This window comes from Leptosomus discolor, chromosome 10 (genome assembly GCF_034619465.1).
Source record: "Leptosomus discolor isolate bLepDis1 chromosome 10, bLepDis1.hap2, whole genome shotgun sequence".
Taxonomy (NCBI): Eukaryota; Metazoa; Chordata; class Aves; order Leptosomiformes; family Leptosomidae; genus Leptosomus; species Leptosomus discolor.
This window is the reverse complement of record NC_141400.1, coordinates 288,442-309,656: the sequence shown is the minus strand read 5'-3', so window position 1 is coordinate 309,656 and position 21,215 is coordinate 288,442. Positions and strand designations below refer to the sequence as shown.

The window sequence follows — 21,215 nt, the reverse complement described above, 5'->3', positions numbered from 1 at the left end:
CTACCGTTTTTGCAGTAGGCATGATTCATTGTGGTCTGTGCTCTTTAAGGCTGATTAGAAGATGGGAGGGTCTGCTCAGCTTACACCCTCTCCTGTCCTGCTTTAGAAAAAACAGTGGAAGCATCAAAACTTGAGCCTAAAACTGAGGGCTGTCTAGTGCCTCTGAGAGAAACTGCCTTTGTTTCTCTTTCAGACCACCAGTCCTCTGCTCGTAGTGGCAAGGACCGTGACATGCCGTAGGAAATCTTTGGAGTGCCTGACCTTGGGGAAAACAGAGAGGCACAGAGCAACTAATGAAGTCCCCGATAAGGCTCACCACAAGAAACTGGGTGGCTTTATCTCGGAGGCCATCAGGCTTCTAACAAGAAGCATGCAAAACCAGGAGTTTCCTTAATTGACATATTTTGGGTTGGGGTTTCGTTGATGAAGCTACTCCAGTAGAAAACCTGGTCTCTGTGAATGGAAAACTGCTGGTTGAAGTGAGCTGAGAAGATGCTGGGTGGCTTGCAGCAGTAATGTGCTGTGCAAGACTTCCTAGCAAAATGATTTTAAGAGATTTGAGGAAGGTGCTTAGGGTTTGGTTGTGCTGTCTCTTACTGTGCTGTAGCACTCATCTGTAGGCTGGGAAGAGGGAATAAAGGTGCTACCACACACTCTTGATTTCCTTGGCTATTTCTGTCACCGTGTGAGTGCTTTGAAGCTGATGTTCAGATGCACAGTGTCCAAAATGAGAGGACTGGTATAGGATGTCTCCAGCTTTAGGAGAGGCTTTGCTGGGAACAGTTCGTCTAGCCTTCCTTTGAACTGTTTGGTACTCTATGCATGTTGGTAGCTGTAAGTGAATAGTTGACCACCCTTCACCCATTCTGCTCTTATCCTCTCCTGTATAAGCCCCACACCCAACTGGTTGATGAGATGAGCTTTTTAGCATTCACGCTGTATGATTGTGTTCAGAGTTGTGGCAATTTGTCTGGTGACAGTGACAGAGCTACAACTTCCGAAGCATTGCTGAAGCCTCAAAGAAGGTGATGATTAAACTCAAACTGTAAGGGAGAGGTAGTTTTTATTTAGAGTGTTGCCCAGATGCTCTTGAAGTCTGAAAACTTGCGGTGGCAACTGTATTTGCTTTCCAACTGCAGCAGCAGCAGCTGACACCAGCTCCCGAGAGCTGGTGGTGGCAGAGAGCTGCCACTTCAGAATTTGCTGTCTCTGGGAGAGGAGCTCTGCAGTGGAAGGCAGCGATTTCTCAAATGTGTATTTCAAATGGTGGGCTTTGGGGCTTTCCTTGGACTTGGAAGGTGGATGGGTTTGGTAAATGACTTTTTTTTTTTTTAAGGGTTCTACAGAGAGGTACTTGCATTGTAATGTGCTGCTGGTCTAAATGGCTTCCAGCTTTTAGCAGGAGAGTGAAAGGACATGAGCTCTTTCCAGCCCAGTTTCTAACAGAAAGGCACATCCCCCAAACCCATGGGGCGTCCCGGAGAGGTCTTGACACGGCTGCTGTCCCTTCTCCTGCCCTGAGTTGTTAGTGGGCAGTTGTGCCCGTGCATCAGCCAGCTCAGCGCAGACCCCTCTGGCCCAGGCTGCCGGCAGTGGTGCCACCGGGCGGGGGGAGCGGTGGCTGCGGCCGCTGTGACCCACTTGTGCTGCGAGGCAGCGCCCGATGTGAGTCAGCTGAGCGGCCGCGTGGCGAGAGCCCCGGCTCCCCCTGCACAGGCCCAAACTCAGAAAAGCCATTTTGTTTAATATTTCAGCAAGCGTTTCATAACAGCACTTTGTGCGTGCTTGGGATGTGCCTTGTGAGGATGTCCTTGGCACTTGGCTGTAGTTTAAAACTTCTGATGGATTAATCATGAATACTTCAGGCAGACTCTTCTTGTATGCCTGCAGTCATGGGCAGCTTATTACAAATTGCGGAGAGCAGCATCCATTTTGACTCTGCTTTGGGGTGGGGAAGGTTGTACAGACCCATCCTCCAGCAGTTGGGCTCCATTTCACTGACTTCTGTGCAAGTTGCTCACTCAGCAGCAAAATCCTTTACTGGTGTGTGTGCTACGATGGAGGACTTGTCAGTGTTCGTGTGTCGTTTGACAGGTCGTGTCTTCTGCATCCTACAGTGTTGCTCCTTGGTAGCTTAGCACTGAGCTGCCAGACAGCAACGTTGCTTTGACTCCGGCAGTGTTAGATCTTTTCCCTGGATGGTGCCTTGTCTGCGGCTACAGATACGGCCGCCTTCAAGCGGAGTGAAGATGGGCTTGACTGGGGTGGCAAAGCTTGTAGCTGCCCTCCAGCCCGTGGTTTGCGTTGCCGTGACCTGGCCGCCTCTGCCTGCAGGTGCCTGCCGAGGGCCGTCCAGAGCAGCCGGCTGGCCGGGTCTGCCAGCACTCGCTGCGCAGTGCCCACCTCGGGGCTCAGAGGAGAGGGTGCCTGCCCTCAGGCAAGGTGTGGGCAGCCTGGGAGCTCCATCCATCTCGGCTGCTCCAGCGAGGGAGTTGAGAGTACATGAGGTACCCCCAAAGCACCGTAACCTTACACGTCCACCAGGTTCAGGAGCGTCACGTGCTGCAGAGCTTTTTCTGGGGCAGGGGAGGGTGTCAGGCTCCCCTGGGTTTCACTCAGTCTGAAGCTGCAAGGACTTTGCTCTGGAGCAAGTTCTGTGGTGTCTGTTCTTACTAGTGTCTTCCAGAGGTCAGAGTCACCCCACTGCCTCCAAACCACCAGGAACCAGCGCTTCCCTAAACATCCTCCCAGCCCCCTTCTGCTGTGCAGATCTGGAGGCTCAGGGCGCTGTGGCCCTCAGTTTTGGGTATGGCAGTGCTCCGGCAGCAGCCAGCCAGCTCTCCGCGGCTCCAAAGCAGGACAGCACCTGGCAGCCAGTTAGAAACCAGAGCTGCCTCAGGGCTCCAGCACAGGGAGGTGGCTCAGAAGCTTCCTGAGCAGCCATGGGAGCTCTGAGGGATGGCAGGAGCCCGGCGAGCATCCTCTCCCCCCTGAACGTAGGCAGGAGAGCATGGCTGGTACCCCGCTCTGTTGAGCAGCTCTTGGTCATGTCTGCCTGTTGTGTGGCTCCTCTGCCCTGCCCAACAACAGCACGTCATCGTCTTATATGGGACTTTTGGAGCATTTGGTGTGTGTTTTGCTTTCGTTCACTGTGACAGGACCTTCTCGGAGGAAACAGAGGCACCAAAGAGTTAACTGCTTGTTCGGGGCTCCTGGATCTACTAGGGAAAAAAAAACCCTGAAGGTCTTTCCCAGCCTGAAACACACCAGTGCCTCCCTCGGTCCTTGCAAGCTGAACTTGCTCTGCCCTGCTGCTCTCCTTCTTGAACAGCTTGGTTGTACGACTGGATTTGCACAAAGGCGTCCTGTGGTGCCAGGGCTTGCTTCTTGTCACAGCTCGGCCTGTTCAGCCAGACAGAAGGGCAGCTCTGTCTGCTGCAAGGGAGAATGCTGCTCAGCCGAGGAGCGTAAATGGGCCAAATGTCAGGTTGTCCAGCTGCTCCCAGCGGTGCTGCTCAGGGAAGGGAAGGGAAGCAGAACAGTGTGGGCAGCTCTGCTAAGCCAGCTTCTCCCCTGGACAGCAGGGCACAGCTCCCTTCTGTCCCACTGCTGAGCAGTAGGTGACCGCCCTAGCTCACTGCTCCGGGCACCTGGCCGGCCGCTGATGACAGCTTGCACTGCACCGAGGTCTTCGAGAACGAGCGGGCTGGGGTCACCTCACCAGGGAGAACAGGCAGTGAATGGGGAGCTGCTGAGAGAACATGGTATGAGGTCAAACCCTCTCAAGTCCTCGTGTTTCTGAACGTGAAGCCGTTGCCAGTCTTCCATGCAGGGTTTTGGTGGAGGTTTGGGGCTGCGGGCAGGTAGGAGGGGAGGGCCTGAGCAGTGTCCTGTCTGCCTGGGGACAGTTTCTCCCTTTCAATGGGTCTGTGGTCTACCCTTTCAGAGGGATGAAATAGGCTCTCTTGGATCGCAGGAGGAGGCCAGGGTGCTGGGCTTGCAAGGGCCCCGCACTCCTTGCCGGTGTCATGGCACTGCAGCACGCTGCCACCTCTGTCCAGGGCTGGCCAGAGAAGAGGTGTGCTCCCACGCGGACATTCCTGGAGCAAGGGCACCCCACACTGTGTCCGAAGGCTCCCAGACAGCTGCAAAGCCAGAGGTGCTTTGCTGCCCTGTGCAGCAGCTCCTCTGCAGCCGGGCTGCGCCAGCACCCCCGAGGCCTCCTCGTGTGTGATTCCCATTGGCAAGAGGGAGGCTGCCCCAGGCTGGGGTACAGACTGCACCTCAGGGTAGGTGTTTGGGGGCGGTGGGTGTTACCACTCTGATGGTGACAGGATTTTGGTATCATGTAAGCCGGAGCAGATCATCTTCTACCCATTGCTCTGCAGACAACTGAAGCCGTGGAGAGGGGGAATGTTTTTCTGAGCACAAATCAAGGCCGTGGGAGGACCAGGCTGATGACATGAGCTCTCTCCTGCCCAAGCCTTTGCCTGTCAACACCCCATGTTCAGCTACTCAACTTGCAGCACTAGCTGCCTGCCTGGGTCAGACTGCTGGGTGAGGGCATGTTTCCCACGCAGGCTGTAGCAACCAGACCCAAGAAAGCTTTCAGGAAGGATGGTCACATGCCTGCCTTCAGCCTGCTGCAGTTCTGGGTGCGATAGCCCGAGCTCAGTGAGGAGAAAGCGGAGGCAACCTGCTCATCTGCCCCAAGTGGGCTTCAGGGCTGGCAGAAAGAGCAGACAGCACGCTGGCCTTGGGTAGGAGACCCTGCTGGGAGAGCTCCAGCCCAACCTGAGGCTCCCTTCTGTGCTCCCAGGCAGCTGGCAATGGGCAGCGAATTCCAACAGCCTGCTGGGAGCCTCTGGGCAGCCCTCGAGGGGCAGAGCTTAAATGGTTTCTGTCCATGAGGCGATACCCTGAGCGTTTGGGAGTGTGATCCAGGCATCTGCCCCTCACAAGTGAGTTGTCTGAGGATTGCGGTCTCCTAGTCTGGTAAGGGCTGGCTGTGCCTCGGTGTGGAGCAGGCAGAGCTGGAAGTCCCCTGGCGTGCCAGATGGACACAGAGCTGGAGCAAGGACCGATCCCTGCCCTGACTTCCCAGGGGAGGAGGCAGTTACGTGCACGGTAGGGGCTGGAGCAGCGTCAAGGAACAGCTACTTATTAGTGCTGCCAGTCTAAGCAGGGAAACTGGAAATGCACTTGTAGCTGGGGAAGCTGGCTTCTCCTGGGAAACTCTGTCCAGCCTCTCCTGCCTGTGGCCTGGCCAGACCTGGCAGCAGGCAGGTTCTTGTCATCTTCCCAGTGCTGAACCTGTGGGTTTTGATTGTGCGTGGAAGTGACACAAGGGCGAGGAACCCACCCACTTGTTTTCAGAGTCAGGCTGCTGCTGATCCTGGAGCCCTCTGGGTGCGGGCACTGTCAGTGCTCCTTGGCCTCAGCTGTGGAGGCCACGAGAGGGGGAGGCTCTGGAAGTGATGTATCCCGGCTCTGCCCTGGCCGCCTCCCCCTTCTCGCCATGAGGCTTTGTAGGTCGGTCAGGCAGAGCTGGTCCCTGCTGTCTCTGTGGGGCCTGCTGCTCGGGAAGAGTGAGCTCTTCCTACCACCGAGAAGTGCTGGCTGGTGCAAAAGCACCCTCTGTCCAATGCAATGTAGGGGGAGCTTCCTCCAGCTGCGAGGGGCTGGAGGGACCTCGGCCTTTCCCAGGACTTGTCTGTACCCACCTCCCCTCGACCATTCACACGCAGGAGCTGGAGCTCACCGTGAGACCACCTCCTGCCCCTGGGACCTTACCTCTGTCCTGCTGTACATGGCGAGGCCCGGCAGCAGGCTTCCCGCAAGACGCAGCCAAGGTCATCAGCAAACTTGGTGGTGCCTCTGTGGGAAGGTGTTTAAGAAAGGGCAGGAGATGCCAGAGGGAGAGAGGAGGGAACAGAAGAGGGAGAAACGGTAGAGGGTTGGAGGAGGAGGTGCTCTGGGTATTTGCTGCAACCTGTGGGGGGCCGGGGAGTTTCCAGAAGGACCTGCGGCCCATGGAGAGGACCCATGCTGGAGCAGGTTCTCGTGGCAGGGACCCTACGTTGGTGGCCGAGGGCTGTGCTGTGTTGAAGCTCAGGCACGCCGGGAGCTCTGCAGCAGCCCCCAGCAGTGCCCAGCCTGATCCGGGGCAGCTGCTCCTGTGGGTCTCAGCGCTGGTTGCCGAGAGCCTTGAGCTGCCTTCGCTGTCACCAGGTACCTTGCGGTCCCTCCACAGATTAAAGTACCCAGAGCACAGATTGCTGGGGGGCTGGGGGGGCCTTGGGCTCTGCCGAGGCTGCAGGGAAACAACCCCAACCTATAGGTGTCCCCTCCCTGTTTTCACACATGGCCACGCAGCAGCTCACCTCTCCTGGCAGGAGCAGCAGAGGAGAGGAGCTGCTGTGCACGGGCTGCAGCCCCTGTTCTGCATGGCCCTGTGCTGCTAGGGGGAGGAGGCAGGAGGGAAGGGGGTGTTTCACTGTCTTTGTTCTTGACTACCCAAATCTATTTTCATCAGTCAGAAATTAATTTTCCCCGAGTTGAGCCTTTTTTGCCCATGATGGTAATAGGTGAGCAATCTCTCTGTATGATGCATGAGTTTTCTCGTCTTCTTTTCCCACCTTGCCCTGCTGAGGAGGGGCAGCGAGTGAGCGGTTGGGTGGGAGTTTGGCCCTTAGCCGTGTCTGACCCACTGCCCTCCTCGCATCTGCTCCCTCCCCAGCACCCCAAGTGCTATGGGAGCGCAGGGTCCTCTCCAGTGCTTCTGCTCGGGCTGGGAAGGGCAGCTGTGCCAGGCCTGGAGGGACATTGGCTTTGACTGGGGCACCGTTGGGCACTCCGCTCTGGGGACCTCCTGCTGGCTGGAGGCTGCCGGAGGGCAGGGGAGGCAGCAGGGCAGGCAGGGAGGCTCAGGTGCTGGTGTTTCCGAGAGGGCAGCTCACTCAGAGCAGCCGCCTTCCAGGCTGAGCCTGTTTCCTTGCTCAAGAGCTGGATGTGGCGCAACAGAAGCCTGGTCCTGGCTGCCCCTCGCCAGCTGCTTGGGTCGGGACCGTCACCTCGTGCAGTCCCAGCGGACCCTTCCCGTCCGAGGGGGCTGCAGTGATGGGAGGGGCAGTGGGGCCTCATGGGGTGTGGTGAGGAAGTTGGGGCCAGAGGGGCTGCGGCACCCAGTGTGGGTGCTCGGCACCAGCGTGTCCCCAGCCGCTGTGGGCCACCCAACGCGAGCGCTGGGGTGCAGGGGGGCACCATGGCCGTGCCAGCGGTTGGCCGCTGCTGGGACGCTCTCTGACTGACCCCGCTCTCCTGTCCCCGCAGTGTACGTCGTGGAGGAGCGGCGGAGGGACGACACGGGCGAGAGCGCCTGCCTCACAGCGTGTTGGACCGCGCTCTGCTGCTGCTGCCTCTGGGACATGCTGACCTGACGCCGCTGCGGCCGCCGCCCCTACCTCTCACTGAGCGCTATGCAGGCTCCCCACTCCCATCCTGACTTCGTTCTGTTACTGTAATCAACGCTCTGCTTTGCACAGCCACGAGCTCCTGTCTGTCCGTCCTAGCGCCTTGTTGGGGTGGGGGGTGCACTCCTTTATTTTAGTAAAGGAAAAATCCCTTTTTAACGTTTCTAAGACTTTTCTTGTAACTTGGAAGAATGTGCTAATGGTGTATTTCAGCCAAAGGCATTCTGATGAAATGTATATTTATCAGTTGAAATTTTCCTAGTCCTAGAAATGAAGACGTACGCAATAATTAAAGCCAACAGTTGATTTTCTTCACTAGGTCCCAACTGTTTCAATAAATCTGTCCCGTAGAGGGTGTGCTTCCCCCATCGCTGTTCTCAGCCTCCCACAGGCCCTGGCTCTGCGGCAGCTGTGATGGCCTTGGCTTCAAGCAGCTTTGCTGCAGAAGTTCACGCCTTGACCCCTCCCTGGTGCTAGGCTTGAGGCATCTGGCCCTGCTGTTACCAGTATCTGCAGGATTTTTTGGAGCAACCCAGTGCATAAGCCATGCCAGCGCAGCGAAACCAGCTGAGGTGGGGTGGGTGGAGTGCCCGTGTCTGACACCACCCACCCCCTTGTCCCACACAGGGCAGCTCAGTTGGGTTTTCATCCTTCTGCTTACCCAGGGCTGGACAGGCAGGTCCCCTCCTGGGACCGGGGGCTCTCCAGCAGCCCCTGGGACGGCAGAGAGCTGGGGGAAGCAACATGCTGAGCTGCTGGCACACACATGCCCTCCTGGGGGAGGACTGATCCTGCTCAGGGGTTCTGAGCAGTGATCCATCATCCCCCTTCTGCAGAGTACAGCCCTGCAGAGTGGGGGTGGGTGGTGGTGTGTAAATTAACAGGTGAGAAGAAACAAGGCCATGGATTAATTTAGTGCTGAGGATTTATAGCTGAAGCTTTTCCTTGGCACACCAGGCCAGAAGAGGGATAAAAAGCTTTCCTTTTAAAAGCAGAAAAGTGGGGAAACCTGCTGCTGATCACTATGGGGGATGGTTCCCACCAGCTGCCTGGTTCACTGCTGTGCTCCCTGCCTCGGGAGGAAAACCAGTCCTGGTGGACTGATATCCATCGTTGGCTTTGCTTTGTATTTTCTGAAGGCCACCTAGTGATCTTGCACCCTCTTGCAGCAGAGCTTCAAAGGTTGCTGTGCTCCCCATCCCCAGGTTTGGATATGCTGCATCCAGCCACCCTGAGACCTGGCAGCAGGTCCCCAGAGAGGGAAAGGTGGCCCAGGCTGAGCTCAATGAGGGTTGTGCTGGTCTGGACCCTGAGGATCTTCCCGTGCTACAGCCGAGGCAGCAGTGCTGCTCACTGGGCCAGGCATCCAGGCCTGAGGGCACCAACACAGGGACAGAGCTCAGCTGCGAAGTGCGTGGCAGGGCCACAGCTGCCGCAGCGCGAGGCTTGCTCAGGCCTCACGAAGCCCCTCACCGGGTTCTTCTGCGCCTTTTTTGTTAGGGAGTTCCCACACACACCCCCTTCTGGCATGGTCTGGGCACTCTGTACGCCTCTGCTTTAGTCTTAGAAATGCAGTTTTGGGCCTCTGACGTGAGGCAAGACAGTTTGGTTCGGGTTGACGAGGGCCCCTGGCAGCAGCCAGTCCCCAGCAGCCTTCGAGCCTCTTGCTTGGGGCTGCCCCAGGCAGGCTGCAGCCCTGGGCTCAGGTCTGCTGCTGGGCTCCTGGGGGCTCCCTGACCCGAACACCTGCTGTCACCTTCCCGGTCACCGTTCCCTCCCTGGCAGCTTGGCTGCCGTGAGGGCTCAGGCGGGTGGTCCCTGGCTCACCCCGCCAGGTGTGCTGCTGCCCTGCGCCCGTGGCCCTGGCTGCCCCCACTCCCCCTCCCTCAGCCCCTCGTCCCAGGGCAGTGGTCAGCCCACCCAGCCTGGCCTTGGCTGCTCCCAGAAATGGCCCTGCCGGGCACACGGTGAGCCTCCAGCCACAGGCTGGGTCTTGCTCTGCCTCAGGTAGCAGCAGGAGCTGGGCTGGGGCCATTTGCCCCCGGACACCAGCATGGGAAGGGGTGAGGATGCAGGTTTGCTGCTCTCTGATGCCCACTCCAGCATCACCACAAACTCCACCGAAGCAGCCGTGGGCAGGCCCAAACCAGGGGAACACCTGGGCCAGGACCCACCCCTGCACCTTCCCTGGGTGCTGCCAGGCACAGCAGGTGGCAGCAAGCGGCAGAGCCAGGGCTGGGCAGCAGCAGACGGGGCAGCCTGTGGTCGGTTACAGGGTAAAGCACCCCTGCACACCCCCAGAGGAGCTGGGAGTCACCCAGCAAGAGGGGAGCCCAATACCCAGCCAGGCCACTCCCAGGCCCACCACAGGGTCCGTCAGCCCTTCACAGGCCACTTTGCGAGCCCAAAGGAGCCCATGGGCACCATGGCAGGCAGGACCCCAACCCACAGACACCTGAGGCACAGGGGCCTTGCCCGGGGCCTTGCCTAGGGCTGTCCCCACAGAGCCTCACCCCATGTCCAGGCTGTGCTCACAGGGACCCAGAGCAGCCCTCCAGAGCGCCCCTCGGAGCAAAAGGGCTTGATGCCTGGGGGCAGGACACATCATCAGCTGGGGGAAAAGCTGCTTGGGATTGCACAGGACTTGCTATGGGATGTTTTGCTGAGGACCCTAAGGCAGAGGTGTAGATGATATTAGGAGGAACAAGTGTGCAAAAATAGAGAGGTATGGGGATGAAAGGACCAGTTGGGTGTAAACGATCAACTGGTCCATACACTTGTCCAGTGCCTGATCAGTGCAGCCTATGTGATCTTATTGAATTCCTCTTCAACTCTGTCCTGGGTGAGGGCTCCCTGCTGAGTGTGCACAGGTGTGCAGGGTGTGAGTGCACCAGGGCTCAGCCTACGGCCCTCCTGTGTCCATGGGGCAGCAACTGCAGGGGTGTGATCACAGGTGAACATGAGGCAGGACCAGCCAGTGGTGAGCGGGTGACATGACCAGGGAGCCTGGGGGGAAGCAGGTGGCGAAGGGCCAGCCCTGAGTGTGTCAGCACCCATACGTCTATGGGGCAAGAGCACAGGGGGTTACCCATGGAACCTGGCAACCTCTGCCCAGCTCCAAGATCCCACGGAGCTGCTGGCAGGAGAGGAGATGACCCTGGAAGCTCCAGTTCAGAAAAGCACCAAAACCAGTAGCAGGGAGGGAGAGGAGGAGGCTGGGCTGGTGCACTGTGAGCACGAAGCACAGGGTGGCACTGGCCCTCCACGAGCTCGCTGCCACGCTGGGGCTCTGCCAGGCCCGTGTGTACAAGGAGGGAACTGGGTCCTGTCACCGCTGAGACAGAACAAACGACTGCCCGTCGTGGACCTGGAGGTGGCTGTGCTGGCCAGCCCTGCTCGGCCCTGCCCGCCGCCCTCTGCCCCCACTGCAGTCTCGCCAGGCCTGCTCCCGTAAACAACGCAGCGAGCCCTCCCCCGTGTCCAGTGCCAAACAGCGCACAGGGTCTTTCCGAAGGGCGAGGGCTACAGCCGCTTTGAAGCGAAGTCGGACTCCCTGCAGGACCCTCACCCCAAATCCCACCACCGCCTCCTTTCCCCATCAGCTCCTCACCGGGAGAGCAGCCCCAGCGAGACCCCGAGGCAGCAGGCCAAGGAAACGAGCTCAGGCTTCGCAGCAGAGTTTTATTGAAACGGCCGCAGAACGGAGCTGGTGCAGGCGGGCGGCGGGCAGCTGTGTGCAGGCAGAGCTGCCCCAAACCGCACAGGGGGTGGCGCAGGAGGCCTGGGGGGAACGACACAGCTACTGCGCCCGTCGGGCCATCAGCATTTCCCGGATGTTATCTTCTGCTTCCTTCACGCTCCGCTCCAGGTACGACTTCTTCTGCTGCAAGGCAGAAAACCCAGAGTTAAGGTCCCCCTTGGCACTGCCAGCACGTGCCAGGGTGCTGGGGTCAAGAGGTGCCCAGGGCAGAGCTGCGAGCAGCCTGCCGAGGGCACGTGCGACCCTACGGGCTGCCCAAAGCGAGGACAGCGGTTATCTATTTCCAAAGGCATCCTGGAAGCGTTAATATTTAGCCTGGGCAATGTTTACACAGACTGTGAATTTTGTTCCCTCTGAAATCGTCTCCTCAGAGCTGCTGGGGCTGTTGCAACAGCGGAACTGCAAGAAGTGGGATCCATTAACCATGGCAAGGAAGGAAAAGGAAGTCAGTTCCTGTAGTGCCTGGAGCCTAGGGAGGAATTAACATGCTGAGGCCTCCTTATGGAGACAAAAGCAAAATCCTTTCACACTGGGGTAAAAAAGGCTCTTTTTCCCAGCTGGGACAGTTTTCTAAGCCCGGACCCTCCTTTCTATCAGAAATTCCCTGGCATCATCACCAAATACACGGGTTTCCTTACTCATCTTTAATTACGCTAGGCTTGGCAGGGAAGCAGCCCGAAGCTGTGGATCCCAAGACAGGAATTCAGCATGCAGCGTTTTTTCCTGCTCGTCTGGGTGCTCCTAGGTGACTGGAAAAATTGATGCTTGGCTCTTTTAACTATTTTCTCTGGGTTTCCAAACAACAGACACAACAGTGTCCAGTGGCCGCCAGGCCAGCAGAAGCCACCGCAGCGTGAGCGCAGGCAGCCCTTGTGCTGGCCACAGACCTCCTTTGGTGGCAGCAGGGTGAGCACCGCTCCAACTGCCGTTGGTAATGGGCTGGGGGGACCCTCGGGGAGGCTCCCCAGAGCTGGGCCTGCAGAGGACCATGGGGAGAGCCCTGGGGGGCACATGTGGGGCTCCACGGGTGGTACTGCACGCGGCTTGCTGGCTGCACGATGCTCCTGCTACCCCATGGTGGTGACAGCCACACGCTGAGCACCTTCCTGGTGGAGCTCAACAGACCTCAGCCTCTGGACCAAGCCATAAGCAGTGACAGGATTATTATTAAATTACAGGAGTTCGGGCCTCAGCCTGGGACATCCTGCCATAGGCTCTACTAATTGCCTCCACAGAGGAGCCCAGCACGGCATGAATGACCTCCAAAGCCCACCAAAACCATGACAGCTAAAGGGGGATGGGGGAGGTCCCCAGCACTGCTCAGCCGTACAGAGGGGCTGGAGGAAAGGGTAAAAACACACGCTGCTCTGGGGTGCTCCCCAGCCGGCTGGAGCAGAGCAGCACCCGTGTGTGCAGGCTGCAGCAAAAGCACATGCTGGCCTCCACCGAGCAGCACCCTCCTGCTACGGGGGTCAGGCCAGCTTGCAACAGGCAAGACCTGCAGAGCTGATGCTCCCCTGACAGCCTCCCCCTGACTCTTGCAAGCCCACGGGGAGCAGGGACCCATAGCGCTGAAGGAAAATTCATGAGCACGTGGGAGAGTCCTGCTGCCATCACTGCCCGTCCGTCCCTGCACAGCAGACCTGCCGTGACACCTCCGTGCACTCAGTCAAAATGCCCACGCCATGAGGACATCTCTTCCAGCCTGTTTCTAACACTGAAGGGCTTTTATTGACACGGTGAAGGTTGCTAGTGACAGCTAGGGCCGTGGGGACGGCAAAGGGCTCCTTGTCCCTCTCCCGCAGTCCCCAGGCACGTGGGATCCCTCTTGCTTACAGAGTTGCTTTTCAGGAAACCGCTGGGAGAGGAGGCGCAGCGCGGGTTCCCGCTGTCAACGATGCGCTGACGCACAAGTAGGGCTTCTGCCACCGCCACGCTGTTCTCACGCCGCCCAGATGGACGTCAAGGGATCTCACATATAGGGAACTGAATCTGAGGGCTGCAAGGGGAGACAGCTCCCGGAAAACCCGCGTGGGTCCAAGCTCCACCTCGCTCTGCTGACTGGAGGAGAGCAGCAGCAGTGGAGCTGACTTCTACGCATTCATTCATTATTAAAACACTTTTTTTACGCAATTAAATCAGTCTATGAAATGGTTCTGGCTTTCTGTCCTCTCCACTCCCCCTCGAGCACACCAGGCAGCAAGAGACATCCCCAGGGAGCAGCTCTCCGTGGGCAGGCTGGCCCTGGCAGTGACCTCAGGAGAGCCCCTCTGCGTGGGGAAGCCTCTGCACACAGCCAGGAGCTGGTGGCCTGAAACAACGGCTCCGTTCCCCCAGCACAGTGGGATTTCAAACGCCCCCTGTTAGGAAGCCATGCTTGTGCCCATTTGCCCCCCCCCCCCCCCCCCTCTGATGGTGAGGGACCCTGAGCGCTAAGGCAGCCTGATGCAGGGCAGGAGCGTTCACGGTCGTGAGGGCTCACAGAGACCCACGCTGCCCGCTGGCGTGCTCTGCCCTCCCCGGGGCAGCAGGGGTGCTGGAGCCACACAGCTTGTGGCAAAGGGACACAGTTCAATGCTGCTTCTTTACTCAAGCATCACCTGCAGTCCCAGGCAGGTGAGGATTCAGGGAATTCGTATTTCCCCTCAATCACTCTCCCTGGTCATATTGTTTCTGAAGCAAGAGGATCTAGGCTGGTCCTGATGCTTTACTCCTTCCTCCCAAAAGTAGCCTCTGGGGAGACTCATTCCTGGGCACCCCTTGAGCATCACGGGAGACCCGGCACCTGCAATTGGGGCACTGCAGACTTCCCAAGCTCTCTGGCCAGCTGGCACCGGCTCAGGCAGCACAGCAGCTGGCTCCCGCTCCAACCAACAGCCCAAATCACAGGGGAGCGAGAAGCAGACGGTCACTGCATTTTCCAAGACGCGTACCATGTTCCTTCCTGAGGAGCAGTAGCCCGGTTTCTGCTTTGGTAATCACAGGAGAAAGAGCAAGAGCTTGCGTGCAAACCCCTCCTCGCCACAATTACCGGGGTCTAGACAGGAAACTCCGTCTCTCCCTGGTGCGTCTTCCCGGGGCGCAGCACTGTGAGCAACCGGCTGCCACACACACTGCCTTGTCACACCAGCTCCCGGAGCCCCGAGCCGTCTGACGGCACAGCTCTGAGGTCACCCTGGAGGCTGTTCCGGTCCAGCCAGATCTGCCAGGCTGCTGGTATCTACTCCCCGTGGGAGCAACACTACCGCAGCCTCCCCAAACCCACCTCCAAGCTTCCGTGAACAAACATGCTTTCATTTGCACTTGATGTTGACTTGCAGCTCTAGTTAACCCCACGTCCCCTGACCTTCTGTTTTGGATCAGCCCATGGCTGCCAGGTTTTAGCTCATCACCCAACTGGCTGCATCTGTTTTCTTGCCAAGGCACGTTTGCCACTCCAAGGGTTAATTCTCTGTTGCCTGTGCCAGGGCAGAGCACAGTGCTAGAACTGTGCTGCTGGGTTTGGCCCCTCATGAAATCAAAGGCTGCTGCTCCCTGCAGCCTCTGATATTACTTCTACACCAGTAACTCCAGTGCTCACCAGTCAGGAGCCCAACGGGACATGGCAGCACACTGGCCCTGCATGGCAAGGCGCTGCTCTCAGAGGCTGCGCAACCTACGCGCTGCAGATTCAGAGCTACTCACACCAGCAGTGCTGCCAACTGCCCCCACCCACCCACCAGCTCCTGCAGGGCTCTGGCCAGACAAGGTGGTTACCCAAAACGACCAGAGATACCACTGCCTGAGTCACGGAGTCTCAGGGGAGGACTGAGAAAGGAGACTTGCTTTGGGAAGGCAACAGGGTGAAGGTGACACATGCCACTCGGCTCCCAGCAAAGCCCAAACTCACAGCTTACCACCAGGGCCACACTCTGCAGTGAGGCTGGGCACTGCCAGGAGGTGCTGGCATCTGCCCAGCAGTGACACAAAGCGTGGGGCAAGGCAGCGAAGGGGAAACACAGGCAGCACCGGAGGAAGAGGCAACTCTGTCAGCTGATGGCTGTGGCCACAGCAAGGGGCCAGTTCCTCCTCCTGGGTCACGATTGCCACATCCACTTGCTAGAGATTCAGCTGCCGCGTGGCGAAATGCACTTACTGAGCGTTCCCGAAACTCATTTCAGAGGCACAGCTTCTGCACACTGCTCGGCCAGGGCGCTGGGCGCGCTCCCGCGCCGGCCTCCACCGCCCCAAGGCTTTCAGAGGTTTCAGAAACGCAGCTTTGTTTCCACGACCCACGCAGGGAGGAATGACCTGAGGCTGCAGGTCCCGCCGGTGCGTGAGAAGCCTCTCCCCTGCAGAAGCGAGGAAGGGGAGTGGGAGGCTGCCCCGGAGGTGGCTGAAGCACGCGAGAAGGTCGCAGGATTTGCAGCTACAGATTCCCAGGCGGGCAGCACACTGACATCAAGCCAGGTGCCCGGCTCCAGCACAGGACAAGCTCTTGCACCATTACTTGTTCCCACCCCAGGCCACCCACCGGTTCTCATCCAGTCTCTTATTTGCAGTGACAGCCCCTTGGTCACCCTGCTGCCCCGCTCTGTCCCCACACAGGAAGGGCGCTGCCACCTGCGCTGGGACACGAGACCAACACACGGCTGCTGCAACAGGCTCGCGAGGTCTGGGCCCCATGCAGAACAGCTGATATGGGGCAAAACTGCCGCAGGTGCCCTCAAAAAGCAGCGCAGCCAATGCCTCCCAGCCTGGAGTTTTGCAGTTCCTTTAAGCTAATCCCGCTGCCAACAGCGGTCGCTTTCCCTCGCCAGGAAGGGCTGCAGCACTTGGGAGCAAGACAAACCACAGCCCTGATCTGTCTGAAAAGCAGCTCAAAAGGAAATGTTCTCACCTAAAACTGCTTTCTGGAAGTAGGTTTGCCATGCTAATGGCTGCCCGGCCCCGAGAGGGAGGGTGAGAAGAGACAGCCAAGACCTCTTCTTTGGCAGCAGAACCAACCCCACCAGCTGGACCTCCTGGCACCTAGTGGAGGCTCTGAGGCTCTCCCGCACCTGAATGCAGATGGTGCCACCAAGCCTGTTCCTTACTGTACCCTTCCAGCTTTCGGGAGCTTTCCCCACTTCCAAGCTTTCCTGCAGCCTTCCTGAAGCAGGTGCATGGGGCAAGGGGCTGACCCATGCGGGGTTTCAGTACAGCCGTGAGGAGTAAAGGCGCCACCTCCCATTCGGTCAGAGGGGCTGCCGAGAACAGGACTGGCTGCTCACATAGCCCCCTCTGACAGGCAACGAGCCTCCATCTCTCAGGAACCCTTCCCATGAGGAAGGGCGGCCCGCAGCCCTGCAGAAGGAGCCTCACAGCCCAGCCCTGCCCACACGGAGGGACCCCAAAACCCCAGCAGGGCGGGCGGGCTGCAGCACCTGCTGCCAATATGCACTTCGCCGGCAGCACGGGGCAGCCGCTGCCGCTCCAGCATGAAGCCCAAGCTCCAGGTGGCACCAGCCCGAGTGGCCCCAGCCACAGGCTACGCACGGCAGCACCCACAAGCCACCCCTCGCTGTGACGCGCTGGAGCAGCACGCCTGTGCCCTGGTGCTGGTGGCTATGGCCAAAACAACGCCACAAATACTCGCCCCTGCCATTACTCGGGCTCGCCCTGGCACTTCGCTCCCTGTCACGGGTCACACTTGCTCCCTGGCCCGCTCCGCACTGGTTACTTTTGGCAGCAGCTACGGAAATACTAGATTAAATGCAAATACAATTACAGTTCACACCCCGAAGAAGAAAAGGAGTTGTGGTGAACAGAGGTGGCCTGTGGCCTTTTGACACAGCTGGAAGTCACCTCCTGCTCGAGCCTCCCACCTCTGTTCCCATTGCATCATGCTGCTAGCGCGGCCAGTGCTTCGCTGGAGAAGTGGATGACACATCCGGACCTTACATTCCTGGCAGATGAAAGAGCTAGCATCCACAGATTCCCCAGCAAGAAAAAACTATTAATCAGCTCCTCTCGGACAGACTTTTGATGAGCAAAGCAACGTATTTCCCCCAGCACCGTGATTCAGACACCTCTGCTTTCAGAGAGAGCTGGTCAGCCACCGCCAGACCCGCGTGCCTACGGAGCCTTGCCTGCAGCTGGTGGCTCAGCACAGCGTGCACACTCAGCTCCAAAAGCCAGAGCAGCGCTTCTGCTCTCCACAGGAAGCCAATGCACAGCAGCCACAGTTTACTCACGCTGCATTACGCCTCCCGCTCACAGGTGAATGCCCTGTTTCAAGCACCAGTTTCTCATTCAACCTCTACTCCTTTTGCTCTTCAAATTCCACTTCTCTCTCTTCACCTCAGCAAAAGAAAAAGAGTTTCAACCCCTGACCTGCAAACACAAATATGCTTAAACCCAAACAAAAATGTTTCCATGGAAATGTAAGGATCTGGTATTGGAACATACCTTCTTATTTCAGTCTTTTTTTTAAAAAAAAAAAAAAAACAACAAAAAAACCACAAAAAAACACACAACTGTTTCTCTACAAACTTGTTTTACATCCAGCTTGTGAGGATGAAATGAGCTGGCAGGTTCCTTCTCAGAGGACACCTCCCTCCCGCAGCCTGCAGCACGCTTGGCTACCAGCCGCCAGATGCTGGCATCCCACTCTTGTGCTTAGAAGGCTTTCGTTGAGGAATGCTGCAGAGTCTTCAGGCATGATGCAGTGCCTCAAACAGGAGCTCTGATACAACTCATCTTGTGACACCGTCTCAATAAATCTGCTAGGCAAGAGTTTCTGTATCTCCCAAAGTTAACCCATGTCATTTTCGGCATTCCTTGAGGGCTCTGTGCGTGCCCTCTTTGGGAAAGTGATCAGCAGATCCTGAGATAGAGCTGGGAGCACACGCTTGTCTGGGGAAAGATCTTCCCCAAGAGGAAAGCAAGCTGTGCTGCCCATGCATTTGGGGCCGGGCAGCAGCAGCAGCGTGAGCTGCCCTCGCTCTTGAGGCCACCACCGCTGCTGTTGGGGTGGCTGGACTTGCCCAAACCGCCCTTGCCAGGGAACAGCACGCCGAGCCGTCACCACGCACGCCGCGAGCAAGACGAACGTTCTGGTCAGCCTGAGCTCGTGGGAGCTGACATGCCGAGGATGTGCACTCTGTTTGATGGGATTTCACTTGGAACACAAACAGGAAGGAGGGGGACCTGCTGACCAGCACCCAGCTGCTTCTGCTTCAGGAGAAACCGAAGCAGTGGGCACCAGCAGTGGGGCAGGGTGGGTCTGCAGGCAGCCCTACGCCCTGCTGGGTCCACCCAGCACTGGTCCTCACCCAGCACAACACTGTGGCACACGTACCCGTTGGGAATTACCGTGCTACAGCAACCACCAAATATTTAGATAGACTTTCCAAGCAGAGTTACTGCTCTCAGGAAGTTGCCCACAGTTTGCTCAAGAGGGAGCGAGCAGCAATAGGAAGGGAACCTGGCTGGTTCCAATGACAGCTGCTGACAGCAGTGCTATGATGCCATTTACCTAAGAGAAGAAGTGATGATTCAGATCCCCGGGTTTTCCCTTACCCGTTCTTTAGGTAACGGGGACCCTCGGTCACTTCAAAACCATCCGGATTAGAGAGGAGAAGACATCAAGCATACAAGTGCACTTGCCAACTCGGGAGGATCTTTAGGAGCACCTGCCTGAAGAAGGGCTGGTGCAAATCCACCTTCACCCCACATCGATCCCACCTATAGCACAACCAGCAAGGCTCCCCTCACCATTACTGCAGCACCTTCAAACCCTGAGGAACACACTCTGAAAAAGCTAGTTTGGAAAAGCACCCACTGCTTTCCACACTTGGTACCAAGGGAGGCCACCTGCAAGAGAATGGGCAACGTAACGGGCAGGAAAACCTGCCTGCAGAGCCCTTCCCCAAGGCCCAGCCCTGCTGGGCACACGCTGCACGTGCCCGATGTCTCAGCCACGGGACAGCGTCTTTGGCAGAGGTAGACACAGTTGTGCTCTGCCTGGGAAATGACAGATTATTCCAGCAAACTCCTGCACCTCAGCCTGGTGTTACTGCTACAAAAGCAAGCTGGCTGGGAACCTTTCAGTAGGTGGCAGCAGAAATTTATTATCAACCCAGAGGATTCCTTTAGGGACACCCCCTCTTGGCAAAATTACCAATTTTGAGCAGTTTTCAGAGGTGCATCGCTTCAGCTCAGACACTGCACGCTAACCAGACTTGCAACAGCCGAGTCAGGTCACACACAGAGACCTTGGGGAGAGGAAACTCACCTAGATTCTGAAAATCCCCGTGTTTTGCTTTGGCAGAAGCGTCCCTCGCCAAACTGCCTCTTGCAAAACACGGTAAGTTCCCTAATTTGTTGCTTCGATTTCTGTGGGCCCACAGAGCCAGTACAGCTCATCGGAACACCTCCTAGCAATATGACTTCAGCAAAATCATACCACACCTTTCATCTCTTGCAGTCCTGGCCAAACAAGGCCATTTTAAAAGAAAAATTACTTTGCTGAATTTCAAAGACTTAACAAATCAGCACCAAAAAGACGATGTAAACTCCCAGCTAACCAGCATCCCCCCCTAATTCAGACACCCTTGAACTCAGCTGCCTCTCAGGCAGAAAGCAGCCGCGTCCCCGCTAGCAGGGAAGCCGTTTACGGATGAGAGGAGTGACGGGGCAGCGGGGCCAGCAGGAAGTCCCGACGGCCTCCCGCATACCTGGGGAGCAAGGTGTGGCTGTGTAAAGCTGACTCAGGGCTGGGCCAGGTCTCCCACAGGCAGGAGCACGCTTTCCAAATAATCGTTTCCTGTTCTCCCCAGGCGAGATGGAGGAGATGGGGCAGGACGGAGATTTACTGGGTACAGATTGATCCCCCTCCCCGGAGCTGCCTGGCATAAAGGACAGCAAGAGGCAACGCCATGGGCCGGTGACTAAGGCAAGGACAGCGGCACTGATTTTGTGACTAACCATTACTCATGCAAGGAGGAATTTGGAGAGGGACCCGCATCCAGCTCGGCTCGTTGCTTTGGATACTTCTGCAGCCATAAGCACAAAGGAGAGCTTTGACAATGAATCAGACCCCGGTTTAAAATGACAAAGGCAGACTTATCTACCAACTTTGTGTTAAAATGATTTCAGTGTAATCACAAAAGCAGCTTAATGCTAATCAGAGGAAACAAGCAACGTTTTCAGACCCAGATGACTAAATGTGGGCTCCTGGATGGACAAAACCATTTAGACGGGGCAGAAGTAGTGGGTTTTTATTAATGCATAATGTATTTCACTTTCCCCTGAATTACACAGTAATATGAGCACACTGGCAAAGTCTGTTTGAAAAGCTTTTTCCATTAGACTTTTTTTTTTTTTAAGAAAAAAAAACAAAACAAAACAAAACAAAAAACCCCAACACAATCAGAACACCCACCCCCCCTCCACCCCTGAAAAAACCCTACAAGTTCTGGGATACATTTATTTTGAAAGCATGTCTGTAACTAACTTCTAAAGGATTTTTAAAAGGAACTAATCAACCCCCATGTTAATTATTCTCCTGCTTTTAAAATCTACAATTATCACCCAAAAATAAAGGTAGGAACAGTAAAAACAGAGTCATCAAATTCCAGTTCTCCCTTCATGAAGCCTTTGTCCTCTCAGCTAGCTTGGGTGCTTACTTTGCAGTCTGCAACGCATGGAAGACTAACAAAGAATTACTAATTAAGCAGTTGCTTGCAAAAATCTGGGAGTTTGAAAACTTGTTGTGGTGAATGATTACTCCAAATGAAAGATCCAGCTTTGCAAATGCACACCTATACACATGCGATGTTACAACTACACGTCATTCCACCAAAACCAGCATCACCCACAACCACTCTTCACAAAAACATGGTGAGATCTTGAAGTTTTTATAAGCCATCCCAGGTCTAAATCAGTGTAAGACCCCTTCGGAGAGCTGGGAATCCCCTCTTAGATGTGATGATTTCTTCTCTCTACGCCTCCGAGATTAC

The 21,215-nt window shown here is 56.9% G+C and overlaps 2 protein-coding genes across 2 annotated transcripts in view; one reads left to right on the top strand and one right to left on the bottom strand.

Moving 5' to 3' along the window:
• CYSTM1 (cysteine rich transmembrane module containing 1) overlaps window positions 1-7,635 on the top strand; it is a 29,031-nt gene extending 21,396 nt beyond the window's left edge. Inside the window, exon 3 of the mRNA XM_086471108.1 lies at window positions 7,333-7,635. Within this exon, the coding sequence (XP_086327234.1) occupies window positions 7,333-7,439 (107 nt within the window). The 3' untranslated portion in view covers window positions 7,440-7,635. The remainder of the gene's footprint in view (window positions 1-7,332) is intronic.
• A 3,498-nt stretch (window positions 7,636-11,133) lies between these two features.
• PFDN1 (prefoldin subunit 1) overlaps window positions 11,134-21,215 on the bottom strand; it is a 32,362-nt gene continuing 22,280 nt past the window's right edge. The window contains exon 4 of the mRNA XM_086471015.1: window positions 11,134-11,355. Within this exon, the coding sequence (XP_086327141.1) occupies window positions 11,272-11,355 (84 nt within the window). The 3' untranslated portion in view covers window positions 11,134-11,271. The remainder of the gene's footprint in view (window positions 11,356-21,215) is intronic.